Source organism: Staurois parvus, unplaced genomic scaffold, assembly GCF_062004578.1.
Source record: "Staurois parvus isolate SC_StPar_1 unplaced genomic scaffold, SC_StPar_1.0 ptg000145l, whole genome shotgun sequence".
Lineage (NCBI taxonomy): Eukaryota > Metazoa > Chordata > Amphibia > Anura > Ranidae > Staurois > Staurois parvus.
Window position 1 is genome coordinate 119388 of NW_028317941.1, and position 18238 is coordinate 137625.

General features: G+C 50.7%; 1 protein-coding gene across 3 annotated transcripts in view; it reads left to right on the forward strand.

The window, feature by feature from the left end:
- The window catches only part of TSLIG1 (tRNA splicing ligase complex subunit 1), a 20769-nt gene continuing 2531 nt past the window's right edge, over positions 1–18238 (forward strand). The window contains exons 1-6 of one of the 3 annotated variants that reach the window (XM_089673813.1): positions 4–132; positions 228–512; positions 13060–13084; positions 14627–14748; positions 14861–14943; positions 15023–15075. In XM_089673813.1, the coding sequence (XP_089529939.1) occupies positions 431–512; positions 13060–13084; positions 14627–14748; positions 14861–14943; positions 15023–15075 (365 nt within the window). In that variant the 5' untranslated portion in view covers positions 4–132; positions 228–430. Of the gene's footprint in view, positions 133–224; positions 513–13059; positions 13085–14626; positions 14749–14860; positions 14944–15022; positions 15076–18238 lie in introns of all 3 variants that reach the window. The other 2 variants (XM_089673814.1, XM_089673815.1) reach the window with 2 other exon arrangements.

The window sequence follows — 18238 nt, forward strand, 5'->3', positions numbered from 1 at the left end:
TGAGAAATGTGAGGGAATTTTCGGTCGAGGCGTGCGGCTCAGTAGGCGGGACCTGTCGTTTCCATGGCAACCTGGGAATAACCAGGAGAGCGGTGTGCAGAAAAGGAGGCGTGAGGCGCTGGCCTGTGGCAGGTCTGGTATAAGTGAAGGAATATCATCAGTAGGCAAGGACGGGGTTATGTCAATGGAAATAAAAGGTTTATTCTTTTGTGTTCTCCATTCAGCAGCCGTGTTCCGGTTATTTAACATTGGCTTTGGAAGAGGCTGAGTGCTATAAGCCACAACGGCTTGTTATAGGACGGCACTGAGCGCCTCCTCTGTCCCATCTTATAAGGAAAAAATGGCAGCGGCGTGAAACACAACCCGGAAGTCCAGGCATGTGACAGGAAGTCCTGGGACCCGGAAGTGAGCGTTGTGGAAGTGTCCAGCCATGGACGAACGTTATTATACAATTACCGAGGCGCAGGCGGCTGTGAAGGCCAAGTACCCGGCTGTTACCAAGAAGCATGAGTGTGGGTATCTTACCTGTCTTCTGTACATAGCCATAAGGAGGGGGGATACAGTAAACGTGGTATTTGTCCATGGAGGGCAGAACAACGTGTTCACGTAAAAACTTACCTGGAGATCTTATTTTCTGTTAAAGATTCAGAAGATATGTTGGAACCCTGGCCCCACTTGGTATTTTGTCTCTTGCCCTGTTTTTCCTAATTACTGGTGTCACCAGGGCTGAAACCGATAAGAAATCCACTGAGTTGTCACCAGAAAAGGAACAGAGGGGAAATCGTCTATTGGGGACACTTGTTCTGGGTATAGCTGTCTCAGGGGGGAACTTTCTTCATTTCGCAGAGATTTATTTTCACTTCCTGTTATGTCTATAGGACAGGAAGTTAACCGCTTTCCTACTGCCCTATAGTAGAACTACTGCTACAGGGCACCAGGGCTGCTCAAAATCATGTTTGTGTGCATATATACACGTGACTTTGTATTTCTGGGCATGTGCCCTACCCACGCTGCTATTGGTGGCTACTGCTGTCGATCACCGGGTCCTGGCTGGTGATTCCTCACCAGCATCAAACGCTGAGAAACACTGACAGGGGAGAGGTCTGTATGTAAACAATACAGATCTCTCCCCTGTCAGCGCCAGCACGTTGCTTAGCAGAGCAATACAAAACCGCATGCCTCTCTAGTAAAACACAGCACACAGTAAAAACACACTGCACACGGCTAACCCTTTGATTGCCCCAGATGTTAACCTCTTCCTGCCCAGTGTCAGTACATTATCAGTGCTTTTTATTAGCACAGATCACTGTATTAGTGCCACTGGGGATGTGACAGTTCCCCCCAGTGTCAGAATGCCCGCTGCAGTCCCGCTATAATTTGATGATCGCCGACATTACTAGTATTAAAAAATAAATAAATAATAATCCCAGTATATATACCGCCATTTGTAGATGCTATAACTTTCATGGAAACCAATTAATTTACACGTATTGGGATTTTATTTTGGCAGAGACGTTGCAGAATACATTTTGGCCTAAATTTATAAAGAAATTTTATTTTTACATTTTTTTACTGGATATGTTTTATAGCAAAAAGTAAAAAAAATATATTTTTTTTTTCCAGAATTGTCGGTCTTTTTTTGGGCAAGTGGTTAAATTGGTTCTTCACCCTCTTCAGCGAATTTACATAATTCCGCCCCCCTATTGGGCCATTGGACATATTTTTTAAATTCTCAATTACTTTTTTGTGGGACAAGTTCTAGACTTCTTTCTCACCCAGACAAGGCATCCAAATAGATGCTCACAACCAGGGCTGTGCAGTCGGTAGATAAATGTTCCGACTCCTCAGTTTTTTGTACTTCCGACTCCTCTGTATTAATATGCGAATGTATTTTATACATTCCTTGAAGGAAAGAAAGGCAACATACATGTCACTACCACAGGACTACTGGCTGGGAAGCCAACAGTCTACTGTATTGAACAGTTTAAGCAAAAGACAAACACAATGAAAACAACAAAGTTTTATACATTTTTTTTTTTTATTAAACAAGTGACTGGATAGTAGCAGCAGGCATAAACATCAGGAACAGGAACTTTACCAGTCCAAAAATACAAACCACATTATTTGTTTTTTTAGAACAAAAACAAAGCTTGTCTATATGAACCAAAAACAAAATCTGTAAAACCTAGAAATGGTTTATATTAATCTTGAAATGTAGTTATAGGCTTAGCAAATGCAAATCAATTCAATGTAGAGTTCAATTCAATTCCAATCTAAATTTAATCGGAGTCGGAGCATTGTTTGCTGACTCCGACTCCAAGTACCCAAAATTTTCTCCGACTCCACAGCCCTGCTCACAACACAAATCACATCCACAGACATAGTGCTGCTAGAGGAGCTGGAAGTGTGCGTACATCTCTTCTGCTGGCTGTCAGCATTCTAGTGAATATTATTCTGGTGGATGGAAAGCTTAGCTGCCCTTCCTGGGCACCCAAGACACTCATAACAGCTGTCAGCGGGAAGAGTGGAGGACTATCAGTAATTATTTGCTGATCATCCCTCTATTGAATGAAGCCAGAAGCCACAAACAGTTTGTCACTTCCAGTTTCAAAGATGCCATTCCTTGCTGCTGTGGCTGGGGAAGAAGCTAATCAAGCATGTGTGCTTGATCAGCTTTGATGGAGTGCAAAGTTGACATTAGTGGTCTAAAGGACTTTTCATTTTCGGTTTTCAGTCCCCCTCTGTGATGCATTAAAGTTAGATTTAAAAAAAAAAGGAGAAAAAATGAAACTTGGTTAAAATTTAAGAAAAAAAAAATTACCCCCTCTCAAGAATTTATAAGCTCCCACCCAATGTGCACGCACTTTCGAATGTAAATTTGTACATGTTGTATGCCCACATATATGTAATACAATCATCATTTTCATATTGGATATTACCCTGAACGGAGTGAGAGCAATAATTCTAAGGCTATCATTCATGGTTAGGTCTACATAGATGGCCTGTAAAGCTTTTATAGAATCACATATGGATAATTTGGGTACTGAAGTTTGTTGCCGTTTCATGGGCACATTTAAAGGACAGGTTCAATGTGGCGGAACGCCTGTCACCCCGATTGGGTGATTTCATCAAAGAACCGCTTCCTTGCCACTGGCACACAGGACCAAGGTGTTCTAGCCAGGCATTGCACCCAAGACTAGACGAGACTAGCTTAGATGCCAAACCTGGAACTACTTTATTGAACAGAAATACAGTTTTAGTACACTCCAGAAATAGGGGCAGTCCCCACAATAAAACAAATATTACACATTGAGATAAACATCTCATACTGATTAGATAACAAGGTGAAGCTGACATCAGTCTAATCCTATCACGTAGGCACCTCAAGAAGGACTTGCCAACAGACAAACAGGTGACTCAATTAACAATGGGAATGCACACCTAGGAGGCATGGGAAGGGAGAAGAGAGTAAACACATAATACCTTAATAAACAGATTAGCGCAAGAGCATGAGGTTGTTTTGAGCTAATTACATCACTATATTTTTAGAGTCTGAGCCTAGGAAAGGGGAGGGGTGAAGCAGTCAATGCTGGTTTGGGCACAGAGACCCCAAATCTGTATTCTGGTCCTCCAGTTCTCTGAGTCTGTGTGTTTTGGGGAGACATGAACTTGAATTTGATGTAAACTACTCCATAGGTCCCCCCAGGCACCCACCAAAGAATAAAGCCCCCTCAGATGCCAGGGCCATGGTCAGTAGACAGGAGGCTAGCCTGCAGTCCCCTCCAAAAGCCCCTATCCTGGTTGGGTCTGTCACACTTTTTTTGCAGGTAGAAAAATGTGCATTTTATTATTTTTTGTTGTAGGAGCCTGGAAGGCATTGCACCAGCTTTTAGCAGATCGCTGGTGCTATGCAGGACTCCTGCAAACCTGTCAGTGTATCTTTGTGCTCGTACTTTGTATGAGCAAGCCGAAACTCACTGACAGAGTCAATGAACTACCACGGCGCTTAACAGCGCCGTGGTAGTTTATTGCGAACTACAAGCCAACAGCCGCCAAGGCTGTCGGTACTTGTAGTTTTTCATTTACAGAATACTGTGACTGCTTTTTTTTTTTTTTTTAATCTTGAGAGATAGCAAGGGAGAAGATCCCCTGTGGATTTGGGGGGGGGGTGTTATTTCACATGTTATACCTTGAATATGGGTGTAACATGCTATGAAAGGTGAACTTATCTTTTAAGTTTGAGGTTTGATACCCATTTACTCAACTCCCCCTCATCTTGTTTACTTTACCAAAAACATTTGGTAATGTATTGAATTTGTGTGCACTGAAACTATCTTTAGCATTCTTTTTTTCTGAAAATATGGGTTCTATACTAATATTGTGTGACAGAAAATATTTTATCTGCCACCATTTTATTCTCCAGGGTCTCTGCTTCCTGAAACTATATGCATTTTAGCATGGATGCAAAAAAATTATATGCAAAAACAACTGATGGCCAAAGCGTTAATGGAAATTTTTCCAGTAAAGGTGTTATGTCTACTTTAATGCAGTCCTCCCTAGCAGCACATGGTTACCTGCACTTCAATGTCATTTCATTCAACTGCCAGAAGGGAAAGAAATTCCCTGTGTAGACTACTAATCACTGGAATCAGCAAAACTTATATGAAAACAACATGTTTGTAGTAGTACATACAGAGGTTTAGGCAGCTAAAGTTTTATATACAAATCTCTGGTATAAAAGCGGAGCATGGCTGTGTCCCCTCCTGCATCCCAAGCCTTCCTGCTGCTTTATGAAGGGCTCATTGACCAGCAATGTTTAGGCTCTGTAGATGGAAAGAAAAGCCATGTTTTCCATAGACCTAGAGTAATGTGTGTCTCTGGATATTTGTATGTGTTTTTTCTAAATACAACTTCATGTTTTTATAGCATATTACTAGTTTAAATTGCCCAGGCTAGAGAAGTAAAGATCAAATGTATAATTTACCTTTGTTTACAAATGTTGCAATGTTAAGAACTTGATATCAGTGTTAGCACCTAATGGTTACATTTAATACATGCCAGTCTGTTCTATCAGTATGTACCGTATTTGCCGGCGTATAAGACGACTTTTCAACCCCTGAAAATCTTCTGAAAAGTCGGGGGTCGTCTTATCGGCAAGCCGGTGTGTCAGGGTGGCACTTTTTCCAGGGGCGGTGTCCTCCAACGGACACTAAGTACAGGGGTGGGCAGAGGGGCTGCTGTACCTTACCTGGCTCCGGTCCCGGTCCCACGATGATCCGGTCCAGGAAGCGCGGCTGCTCCTTCTTTAAGTTCGGCCGCTCGATGGTCGCGCAGCCGCTCGGCTCCGCCTCCTTACCGGTGATTGGGCGCCAGCGCACACAGGCGACCAATCACCGGCGAGGAGGCGGAGCCAAACGGCCCCACGAAAATCAAGCTGCCGAACTGAAAGAAGGAGCAGCCGCTCCTCTCCCCCACTGACACTAACGATGGGGCACTATTCCTCCTCCACACTGACACCAATGATGGGGCACTATTCTCCCCACTGACACCAACGATGAGGCACTATTCTTCCCCCCACTGACACCAACGATGAGGCACTATTCTTCCCCCTACTGACACCAACGATGAGGCACTATTCCTCCTCCACACTGACACCAACGATGAGGCACTATTCCTCCTCCACACTGACACCAACGATGAGGCACAGTTCCTCCCCCACTGGCACCAACGATGGGGCGCTATTCCTCCTCCCCACTGACACCAACGATGGGGCGCTATTCCTCCTCCCCACTGACACCAACGATGGGGCGCTATTCCTCCTCCCCACTGACACCAACGATGGGGCGCTATTCCTCCTCCCCACTGACACCAACGACGGGGCGCTATTCCTCCCCCACTGACACCAACGACGGGGCGCTATTCCTCCCCCACTGACCCCAACGATGGGGCGCCATTCCTCCCCCCCCACTGACCCCAACGATGGGGCGCCATTCCTCCCCCCCCACTGACCCCAACGATGGGGCGCCATTCCTCCCCCCCCACTGACCCCAACGATGGGGCGCCATTCCTCCCCCCCCACTGACCCCAACGATGGGGCGCCATTCCTCCCCCCCCACTGACCCCAACGATGGGGCGCCATTCCTCCCCCCCCACTGACCCCAACGATGGGGCGCCATTCCTCCCCCCCCACTGACCCCAACGATGGGGCGCCATTCCTCCCCCCCCACTGACCCCAACGATGGGGCGCCATTCCTCCCCCCCCACTGACCCCAACGATGGGGCGCCATTCCTCCCCCCCCACTGACCCCAACGATGGGGCGCCATTCCTCCCCCCCCACTGACCCCAACGATGGGGCGCCATTCCTCCCCCCCCACTGACCCCAACGATGGGGCGCCATTCCTCCCCCCCCACTGACCCCAACGATGGGGCGCCATTCCTCCCCCCCCACTGACCCCAACGATGGGGCGCCATTCCTCCCCCCCCACTGACCCCAACGATGGGGCGCCATTCCTCCCCCCCCACTGACCCCAACGATGGGGCGCCATTCCTCCCCCCCCACTGACCCCAACGATGGGGCGCCATTCCTCCCCCCCCACTGACCCCAACGATGGGGCGCCATTCCTCCCCCCCCACTGACCCCAACGATGGGGCGCCATTCCTCCCCCCCCACTGACCCCAACGATGGGGCGCCATTCCTCCCCCCCCACTGACCCCAACGATGGGGCGCCATTCCTCCCCCCCCACTGACCCCAACGATGGGGCGCCATTCCTCCCCCCCCACTGACCCCAACGATGGGGCGCCATTCCTCCCCCCCCACTGACCCCAACGATGGGGCGCCATTCCTCCCCCCCCACTGACCCCAACGATGGGGCGCCATTCCTCCCCCCCCACTGACCCCAACGATGGGGCGCCATTCCTCCCCCCCCACTGACCCCAACGATGGGGCGCCATTCCTCCCCCCCCCACTGACCCCAACGATGGGGCGCCATTCCTCCCCCCCCACTGACCCCAACGATGGGGCGCCATTCCTCCCCCCCCACTGACCCCAACGATGGGGCGCCATTCCTCCCCCCCCACTGACCCCAACGATGGGGCGCCATTCCTCCCCCCCCACTGACCCCAACGATGGGGCGCCATTCCTCCCCCCCCACTGACCCCAACGATGGGGCGCCATTCCTCCCCCCCCACTGACCCCAACGATGGGGCGCCATTCCTCCCCCCCCACTGACCCCAACGATGGGGCGCCATTCCTCCCCCCCCACTGACCCCAACGATGGGGCGCCATTCCTCCCCCCCCACTGACCCCAACGATGGGGCGCCATTCCTCCCCCCCCACTGACCCCAACGATGGGGCGCCATTCCTCCCCCCCCACTGACCCCAACGATGGGGCGCCATTCCTCCCCCCCCACTGACCCCAACGATGGGGCGCCATTCCTCCCCCCCCACTGACCCCAACGATGGGGCGCCATTCCTCCCCCCCCACTGACCCCAACGATGGGGCGCCATTCCTCCCCCCCCACTGACCCCAACGATGGGGCGCCATTCCTCCCCCCCCACTGACCCCAACGATGGGGCGCCATTCCTCCCCCCCCACTGACCCCAACGATGGGGCGCCATTCCTCCCCCCCCACTGACCCCAACGATGGGGCGCCATTCCTCCCCCCCCACTGACCCCAACGATGGGGCGCCATTCCTCCCCCCCCACTGACCCCAACGATGGGGCGCCATTCCTCCCCCCCCACTGACCCCAACGATGGGGCGCCATTCCTCCCCCCCCACTGACCCCAACGATGGGGCGCCATTCCTCCCCCCCCACTGACCCCAACGATGGGGCGCCATTCCTCCCCCCCCACTGACCCCAACGATGGGGCGCCATTCCTCCCCCCCCACTGACCCCAACGATGGGGCGCCATTCCTCCCCCCCCACTGACCCCAACGATGGGGCGCCATTCCTCCCCCCCCACTGACCCCAACGATGGGGCGCCATTCCTCCCCCCCCCACTGACCCCAACGATGGGGCGCCATTCCTCCCCCCCCCACTGACCCCAACGATGGGGCGCCATTCCTCCCCCCCCACTGACCCCAACGATGGGGCGCCATTCCTCCCCCCCCACTGACCCCAACGATGGGGCGCCATTCCTCCCCCCCCACTGACCCCAACGATGGGGCGCCATTCCTCCCCCCCCACTGACCCCAACGATGGGGCGCCATTCCTCCCCCCCCACTGACCCCAACGATGGGGCGCCATTCCTCCCCCCCCACTGACCCCAACGATGGGGCGCCATTCCTCCCCCCCCACTGACCCCAACGATGGGGCGCCATTCCTCCCCCCCCACTGACCCCAACGATGGGGCGCCATTCCTCCCCCCCCACTGACCCCAACGATGGGGCGCCATTCCTCCCCCCCCACTGACCCCAACGATGGGGCGCCATTCCTCCCCCCCCACTGACCCCAACGATGGGGCGCCATTCCTCCCCCCCCACTGACCCCAACGATGGGGCGCCATTCCTCCCCCCCCACTGACCCCAACGATGGGGCGCCATTCCTCCCCCCCCACTGACCCCAACGATGGGGCGCCATTCCTCCCCCCCCACTGACCCCAACGATGGGGCGCCATTCCTCCCCCCCCCACTGACCCCAACGATGGGGCGCCATTCCTCCCCCCCCACTGACCCCAACGATGGGGCGCCATTCCTCCCCCCCCCACTGACCCCAACGATGGGGCGCCATTCCTCCCCCCCCACTGACCCCAACGATGGGGCGCCATTCCTCCCCCCCCACTGACCCCAACGATGGGGCGCCATTCCTCCCCCCCCACTGACCCCAACGATGGGGCGCCATTCCTCCCCCCCCACTGACCCCAACGATGGGGCGCCATTCCTCCCCCCCCACTGACCCCAACGATGGGGCGCCATTCCTCCCCCCCCACTGACCCCAACGATGGGGCGCCATTCCCCCCCCCCCACTGACCCCAACGATGGGGCGCCATTCCCCCCCCCCCCACTGACCCCAACGATGGGGCGCCATTCCCCCCCCCCCACTGACCCCAACGATGGGGCGCCATTCCCCCCCCCCCACTGACCCCAACGATGGGGCGCCATTCCCCCCCCCCACTGACCCCAACGATGGGGCGCCATTCCCCCCCCCCACTGACCCCAACGATGGGGCGCCATTCCTCCCCCCCCACTGACCCCAACGATGGGGCGCCATTCCTCCCCCCCCACTGACCCCAACGATGGGGCGCCATTCCTCCCCCCCCACTGACCCCAACGATGGGGCGCCATTCCTCCCCCCCCACTGACCCCAACGATGGGGCGCCATTCCTCCCCCCCCACTGACCCCAACGATGGGGCGCCATTCCTCCCCCCCCACTGACCCCAACGATGGGGCGCCATTCCTCCCCCCCCACTGACCCCAACGATGGGGCGCCATTCCTCCCCCCCCACTGACCCCAACGATGGGGCGCCATTCCTCCCCCCCCACTGACCCCAACGATGGGGCGCCATTCCTCCCCCCCCACTGACCCCAACGATGGGGCGCCATTCCTCCCCCCCCACTGACCCCAACGATGGGGCGCCATTCCTCCCCCCCCACTGACCCCAACGATGGGGCGCCATTCCTCCCCCCCCACTGACCCCAACGATGGGGCGCCATTCCTCCCCCCCCACTGACCCCAACGATGGGGCGCCATTCCTCCCCCCCCACTGACCCCAACGATGGGGCGCCATTCCTCCCCCCCCACTGACCCCAACGATGGGGCGCCATTCCTCCCCCCCCACTGACCCCAACGATGGGGCGCCATTCCTCCCCCCCCACTGACCCCAACGATGGGGCGCCATTCCTCCCCCCCCACTGACCCCAACGATGGGGCGCCATTCCTCCCCCCCCACTGACCCCAACGATGGGGCGCCATTCCTCCCCCCCCCACTGACCCCAACGATGGGGCGCCATTCCTCCCCCCCCACTGACCCCAACGATGGGGCGCCATTCCTCCCCCCCCACTGACCCCAACGATGGGGCGCCATTCCTCCCCCCCCACTGACCCCAACGATGGGGCGCCATTCCTCCCCCCCCACTGACCCCAACGATGGGGCGCCATTCCTCCCCCCCCACTGACCCCAACGATGGGGCGCCATTCCTCCCCCCCCACTGACCCCAACGATGGGGCGCCATTCCTCCCCCCCCACTGACCCCAACGATGGGGCGCCATTCCTCCCCCCCCACTGACCCCAACGATGGGGCGCCATTCCTCCCCCCCCACTGACCCCAACGATGGGGCGCCATTCCTCCCCCCCCACTGACCCCAACGATGGGGCGCCATTCCTCCCCCCCCACTGACCCCAACGATGGGGCGCCATTCCTCCCCCCCCACTGACCCCAACGATGGGGCGCCATTCCTCCCCCCCCACTGACCCCAACGATGGGGCGCCATTCCCCCCCCCCACTGACCCCAACGATGGGGCGCCATTCCCCCCCCCCACTGACCCCAACGGTGGGGCGCCATTCCCCCCCCCCCCACTGACCCCAACGGTGGGGCGCCATTCCCCCCCCCCCACTGACCCCAACGGTGGGGCGCCATTCCCCCCCCCCCCACTGACCCCAACGGTGGGGCGCCATTCCCCCCCCCCCCCACTGACCCCAACGGTGGGGCGCCATTCCCCCCCCCCCCACTGACCCCAACGGTGGGGCGCCATTCCCCCCCCCCCCCACTGACCCCAACGGTGGGGCGCCATTCCTCCCCCCCCCACTGACCCCAACGGTGGGGCGCCATTCCTCCCCCCCCCACTGACCCCAACGGTGGGGCGCCATTCCTCCCCCCCCCACTGACCCCAACGGTGGGGCGCCATTCCTCCCCCCCCCACTGACCCCAACGGTGGGGCGCCATTCCTCCCCCCCCCACTGACCCCAACGGTGGGGCGCTGATTCCTCCCACTGACCCCAACGGTGGGGCGCTGATTCCTCCCACTGACCCCAACGGTGGGGCGCTGATTCCTCCCACTGACCCCAACGGTGGGGCGCTGATTCCTCCCACTGACCCCAACGGTGGGGCGCTGATTCCTCCCACTGACCCCAACGGTGGGGCGCTGATTCCTCCCACTGACCCCAACGGTGGGGCGCTGTTTCATCCACTGACACCAACGGTGGGGCGCTGTTTCATCCACTGACACCAACGGTGGGGCGCTGTTTCATCCACTGACACCAACGGTGGGGCACTGTTTCATCCACTGACACTACTGATGGGGCACCATTAGTGTCAGTGGGAGGAGTAGTGCCCCATCATTGGTGTCAGTGGGAGGAATAGCACCCCATCATTGGAATACCATATTGAAATACCATACCATATTGAAATCAAATCTGATGTTTTTTCATTTTTATTTGGTGTGTGTTGGAAGAGGGGTAGTCTTATACGGTGAGTATAGCTCAAACCCTATATTTTAACAGGAAAAGTAGGGGGTCGTCTTATACGCCCAGTCGTCTTATACGCTGGCAAATATACGGTAATAATGTATCAGTTTATAACTTGACAGAACTGGTCAAGCCCTGAATGCTCAGATAAATTCTCGCACTGTTCGCAATTCACAGTCTGCTGTTGGCTGACGTCACTGAGCCGATTCGGCACTTGGCTCAGCCTCTCAATTAGCCGCTGAGAGGCTGAGCCAGCTTCACCCTCCCCCTCCACAGCCCAGTGCTCCAGTGAGCACTGGCGGGGGGAGGCAGGGGGTTGGCAGAGCAGTCACTGCTCTCTACTCAGAGCGCTGGTAGAACTGAGTGATCAGCAGTGTTTGATCACTTAGTTCTCAGACTTAGAGCTGGCGGGGACAGATGCAGCATTGGATTGATGCTGCATCCACCTAGGTAAATAGGATTAAAAAAAAAAAATCCCATACTTCTCTTCAAGCCTTGGTTCACATATATGCATTTTGCGTTTGATGCTTTCTCCAGTGCTTTTTGCAGTTTTTTTTTTTGTTTTGGGTTTTTCTAAATGCGGTTTTGACGTGTTTTTACCGCATTTTGTTCTGCTCTCATTTTTTTTTTTGTGTCATTTTTTTGTTGCTGGGCAGAATAAAAATGCAAAACGCAGAAAAAATGCACTACCATACATTTCAGCAGCTTCGCCATTGAACTCTATTGTAGCAAAAACGCTGTTTTCTGCAGTTTAAAAAAGTCCCTGACCCTTTCCAAAAACGCAGCAGCTCAAGAATGCATAGATCTGAACATGTTCTGTAGGAAACCATGTTAAATGGATTGTAGTGCGTTTCCACAAAACGCACTAAAAACACTTTGGTGTGAACAGAGCCTTAAGCTGGGCATAGATGGTTTGGATTTTAGCTGTTCAGCCTATGAAGAACAGAGAAAAAATGGCTTGATTCCTCCATCTTCACCAGACAGCATGGATGGAGGAATCATCTTTGTATTCATGCAGCTGCAGCTTCTGGTACTGTTAGGGATTAAATCTGATAGGATACTATTCGGTTTACAGTTTTCCACTCACCTCAGTCGATTTATTTAGATCAACTTTGGTCGAGCCTAGTGAGGCCAGCAAGAACTGCCCAACATTTAAACCATATGTGGCCAGCTTAAGGCTCCATTCATACAGGTATCCAGAGGTCCGTAAAAAGGAGATATTCCATGTTTTTACTTACCTCTGACTGTCCACCTATGAGTGGACATAGTGTTGCTCAGGTGAGTACACAGTACCGAAGCAATTTTACATGACGTGCAGAGCTGTAATGTAAGTGTTTGGGACTGCACCACAACTCTGAGCTAAATGCTTGGCTTGCAGTTGAGGCATAGTCCTGCAATTCAAAATCAATCACTGCTCAGCGCTAAAAAAAAAAAAGAAATCCAGAGGCGGCAGTATTGCCTCCTAAATGCCTGCAAACCAACTTTTGCCATCCTCTGAAAAGCAATCCACAGCAGATTATTTTTCATGGTGTGGTAAACATTGTTGCTAGTTTGAAAGAGCTTTAGTGTTTGCTGTTAACCAGACTTTTGACTGGAGTAAGATGCATAAAGTCTACAATGTAAATAAATGTGTTGTTTGTTTCTTTCAGATTTGGATCACACTGCTGATGTTCAGTATGTACCCACTTTTTTTAACATACCACCTTTTTTTCATCTTTAATCTTGATTGTCTTCTGTGACATTCATAAATATAGTCCAACTCCAGGCACTTGTTAAATGACCAACAAAATGTAAAGTGGGGGTTTCTCAGGTTTGGCTGCCAAAGTGGAAATAATTTTAAAGGGCCACTATAGCTAAAAATTAGTGGTGCACCAGAAACTTCTGGTGCCGAAACTGAAAATTCAGGATGCACTTGGCCAAAAACTTAAATTGACAGTTTTTAAAGATGTATATATTTTTCAAACGCAATGGTTTTGGAAAAAAATACACTTTTTAGTGCATAAAAAAAAAAAAAACACAATATACCTCATTTGAGTATGAAAGAGGATGTTCTGCCGAGTAAGAAGATACCCAACATGTCATGCTTTAAAATTGTGTTTGCTCGTGGAATGGCGCTGAACCACGTTACTTAAAAAATCTCTATGGGTTACACTTTAAAAATTTCTACAGGTCACCAGTTTAACGTTACAGAGATCTAGTGCGAGAATTATTGCTCTCATTCTAACCTTTGGGGCAATACCTCACATGTGTGGTTTGAACACCGTTTACCTATGTGGGCGTGGCCTACGTATGCATTCACCACTGAGCGTGAGCACTTTACAAAAACTTTATTTTTTAATTTATTTTATTACATTTTTTTTTACACTCTCTTTAATTTTTTTTTTAAATTTCTATTCCTATCACTATTTTCGGCATCTGTATCGGTGCCTATTTTCATATCGACCTAAGGCCGATAGGGGTATTTTCTGCCGAAACGTTTCAGCCGCCGAAATTTCGGTGCATCCCTACTAAAAATATTGTCTTCTGTTAACTGTAAAAGATTTATATCTATAATAGTATTTCGTATCTTGTTTTATTTATGATCTTCATATTTAAATGCAGACCAAGCTTTCCAGCAAAAAGGACAGTTACAAAAGTTTCTCAGCAGAAAGAAAAGATTTGCTGGCCTGTTAAAGGTACTGGGAAAAAAGAATACTGGCAGGATCAATAGGTGATAAAACTGTGTTATAGGGGTGACTGCTAGCGACAGACCACATCATATAGTTAATTTTTTTATCTTTGTCCACTTTCTAGTTGTTTAGAACAGTTATTCAAAAGGTATAAAAAATCTAAAGCCAGGCAAAGTACTAGTATTCTTAGGTAGAGATCAGCAGTGGCAGCCCCTAAACAGACAGGTTTCCATTTTCAATTCTCATGAGTTAACTGGACCCTATCCTAGCAGATTTGATGGGCTTTTTGTGTTTTTTTTTTTTTTTTTTTTGTGTGTGTTTTACTCCAGTCACATACAGGAAACAAATGGTAAAAAGCCCTTGTGCTGCTATACTTCTAATAGCAGGCACAGTAGTAGCTTGAAAAGAAGATAAACCGAAAGGGCTTTTTCTTATTGGCTGAAAAATCATGTGATCTCTTCTAAAGGTTTCATAAATAGAACTAAGAAATTTCACCTAAATATAGTTTGTTGGTTGACTAAGACATGCTTTCTTGTGTCTGATGCAGGCTACATGCATGGGGAGAAACCTTAGAAGAAGCTTTTGAGCAATGTGCTATGGCAATGTTTGGATATATGACTGACATTGAAACGGTAGAACCCATAGACACAGTAGAAGTGGAAATTGAAGGTGAGGCCATCCAAAATAGTTTTATATCAAGTAATACATCCAAATTGTTCTGTGTACAAAGGGGTATGCCTAGCCATACAAACACCTTATTTGATTCTATATTCTTTCTTAGGGCAAGACATGCTTTCACTTCTTTACAATTTCCTGGATGAGTGGTTATATAAATTTAGTGCCGACCAGTACTTTGTTCCCCGGGTGAGATGCTTCTTCATGCTGTAAAAGCCCTAATGTTAATTTGAATTAAAAAAAATTAATGGTTTTCTTCCTCATACAGGAGATAAAGGTGCTGCACATAGATCGTATGAGTTTTAAAATCCGTTCCATTGGGTAAGATATTTATTTATTTTTATCAAACAAATGTATAGATAACAGTTGCTGACACTTGCCTATTTGGCACGTAAAGAAATGTATTAAGCTTTGTCAGGGAACTCCAGGAAGGAATTAAATATTAAGTGCACTTTAAGAAAAAAAAGCTATGCAAATCAGTAAGTATTCAAATATAAGTATTCATTTTACCTTTATTATTGATAGAGATCATTTCTAGGATTTAGTGATTCTGCCAGTTCAGATTTCATTGCTGCTAGTCATTTGCAGACAGAAATATGCAAATTGAGTTTTTATCAAAGTAAGTGTCCCTGGATTTGCTCACAGTGCCCATGCTGACATACCAAATCTCCTGTAGAGATTGTAAAGGATCAAGTAAACCTAAGACGAATGCAAATTATACACAACAGAACTGCTTTGTATAATGTTACTACTCCCCACAGGACTTTGTGTTCATGTTGTTGCCAGGGACATTTTTAGAATAGAGAAGTTATGACCAAATTCTGAACATACTTTTGAGGTCTACTACACTGAGGTGGACTTGTTAAAATTGATCTTCCCATAAAAATGGATTAATATCTAGGTATTTATACAGTAGCAGTCAGGCCCGGATTGGGACAAAAAATAGGACCGGGCACTTTGGACTGAGCAGCCCAAAGCCCGGGGACCCTTTCCTCAGAGCCCAGTGGTGGAACACAAGGGCCTGGTCGCAAGAGCGACCTTTGCGACCCTGGTAATTCCGCCACTAGTGTCAGTAGGTTTTTTTTATATTTTATTATTTAACATTTTTTTGTAGGCAAGAAAGGAGAGAAGGAAAGAGAGGGGGGGAAAAGAGAGAGAGAAAGAAAGGAGAGAAACAGGAGACAGAGAGTAAGAAAGGAAGGAAGGAGGCAAAGAAAGAAAGGAGGGAAACTGGAGACAGAGAGAGAGAGAGAGAGAGAGAGAGAGAGAGAGAGAGAGGAAATAAAGAGAGACCTATAGAAGGAGGGAAAGAAACAGGAGAGAGAGAGAAAGAAAGACATATAGAAAGAAAGAAGGAAGCAGAGAAAAAGGAGACAGAAAGAGAGAAATAAAAAGAGATGTATAGAAGGAGGGTAAGAAAGAAAGGAAGGAGAGAAACAGGAGACAGAGAGAAAGAAAGTTGTATAGAAAGCGGGAAGAAGGGAAATAAAAGAAAGGAGCTAAACAGGAGACAGAGAAAGAGAGATGTTTAAAAAAAGAAAGGAGAGAAGCAAGAGACAGAAAGGAGAGAAAGAAAAAGAGAGCAAGAAAGAAGAGAAACAGGAGACAGAGAGAGAGAAAGAAAGTAGGAGAGAGAGAAAAAAAATGAGAGAAATGGGAGACAGAGCGAAAGAAAGGAGAGAGAAAAAGAGAACTATAAAAAGAAAGAGAGAAAGAGAAACGGGAAAGAGAGATGTATAAAAAAGAAAAGTAGGAGAGAGAGAAAGAAAAAGGAAAAAAATTAGAGAAACAGGAGACAGAGAGAGAAAGAAAGGAGAGAAACGAGACAGTGGGAGAGAAAGAGAGAACTATAAATAAAAGGAGGAGATTGGGGGGGGGGGGAAGGTGGAGGAGATGAGGGTGGGCCGCTGGAGGAGATGAGGGTGGGCCGCTGGAGGAGATGAGGGTAGGGTCCGCTGGAGGAGATGAGGGAGGGGGGGTCCGCTGGAGGAGATGAGGGAGGGGGGGTCCGCTGGAGGAGATGAGAGAGGGGGGGGTCCGCTGGAGGAGATGAGGGAGAAGGGGCTGCTGGAGGAGATGAGGGAGGGGGGCTGCTGGAGGAGATGAGGGAGGGGGGCCGCTGGAGGAGATGAGGGAGGGAGGGGGCCGCTGGAGGAGATGAGGGAAGAGGGGCGGCCACAGGGGGGAGCATACAGGAGCCGGCTGCATGCAGGAGATTGATAGGAGATGCGACTGGGCGGCACATAGAGGAACCGAGAAATGCACGGTCCTCTATGTTCTGCACGGCCACCTCTCCTATCGAGGTGGCACCAGCCCAGCGGGTAAATGCCCGGTGTGCCCTATGGTCAGCTTTCGCGCATACTATAAAGTGCATGCGCGTATATTATCCCTGAATGTAGATTTTCAGCATCATACATTCTTGTGCCAGTGCGCAATAGCATTGATGTATACCCAAGTAACCAGGTATAACCATTCACTTCTATGGGTGGCTGTACGTGCCTTACCTGTGGCTTCCTGGGTTGGGAAAACACTGGAATTTTTTGGTACAGCATATCTAAAGGCTAGGTCCACCTTTTATACCATAGTACATTAGTCATATTTAGGATGTAACATAGTTCCAGACCACCTTCCCTCGTTTCCCAGTGGTTGCCATCGCTTTTTCAATTTTGCGTGACACTGCGGCACTGGGACTTGTAGTTATCAATGAAATCTGAGTGCTCCATAGCCAAAAGTCCCAACCTAGACATGGAGCTGGGAGAAGAGTCTGCAGTAGCCTGGGTATTGCACGTATGATCCATTGATCACAGTTGCAAAGCTTTGTAGGCTCATATGCAAATAAAAAATAATAAATGCAGTTTTTTTCTGCAAATGTAGGTGCATTTATTATTTTATTGCAAAAAGCTGGACTTAGCCTTTAAGCTTCAAATTGTCTCTGTGCATGGTGATGCCTTAGCATTTTTGTGGTTAGGAAAAGACTAATTGTAGTCAGTGAAAGGTCTGTGTCTCTGCAATTCCATGTGACTTGTAGATCTTTCACTGAGTGATTTGACTTTCTACATCTAACTTGGTGACAGAATTTTCAGCTTCAGTAGCCATTTGTGTTAATTTATGCAAGTGCTGATGATCATAGCACATCAACAATTTGTAGCGAGCTACAAATTGCCAGAAAAAATGGGCAGAGATTTGTAGCTGTGGTTGGTGTGACATGGCCTTTACTCTCCTTAAAGCAGTTCTAAAGACTCAAGGTTTTTTACCTTTATGCATTCTATGCATGAAGGTAAAAAAAACCTTCTGTGTGTAGCAGTGCCCCCAGCCCCCTCAATACTTACCTGAGCCCCATAGAGATCCTGCAGTGTGCATGACAGCCTCGGCTGTCCCTGGTCTCCGCCTCCTCATTGGCTGAGACGGCAAGCGGGAGCCATTGAGGAGAGGGGGCGGGGCCAAGCTGTGACTCCGTGTGTGCATGGGTACACAGAGCAGCGTG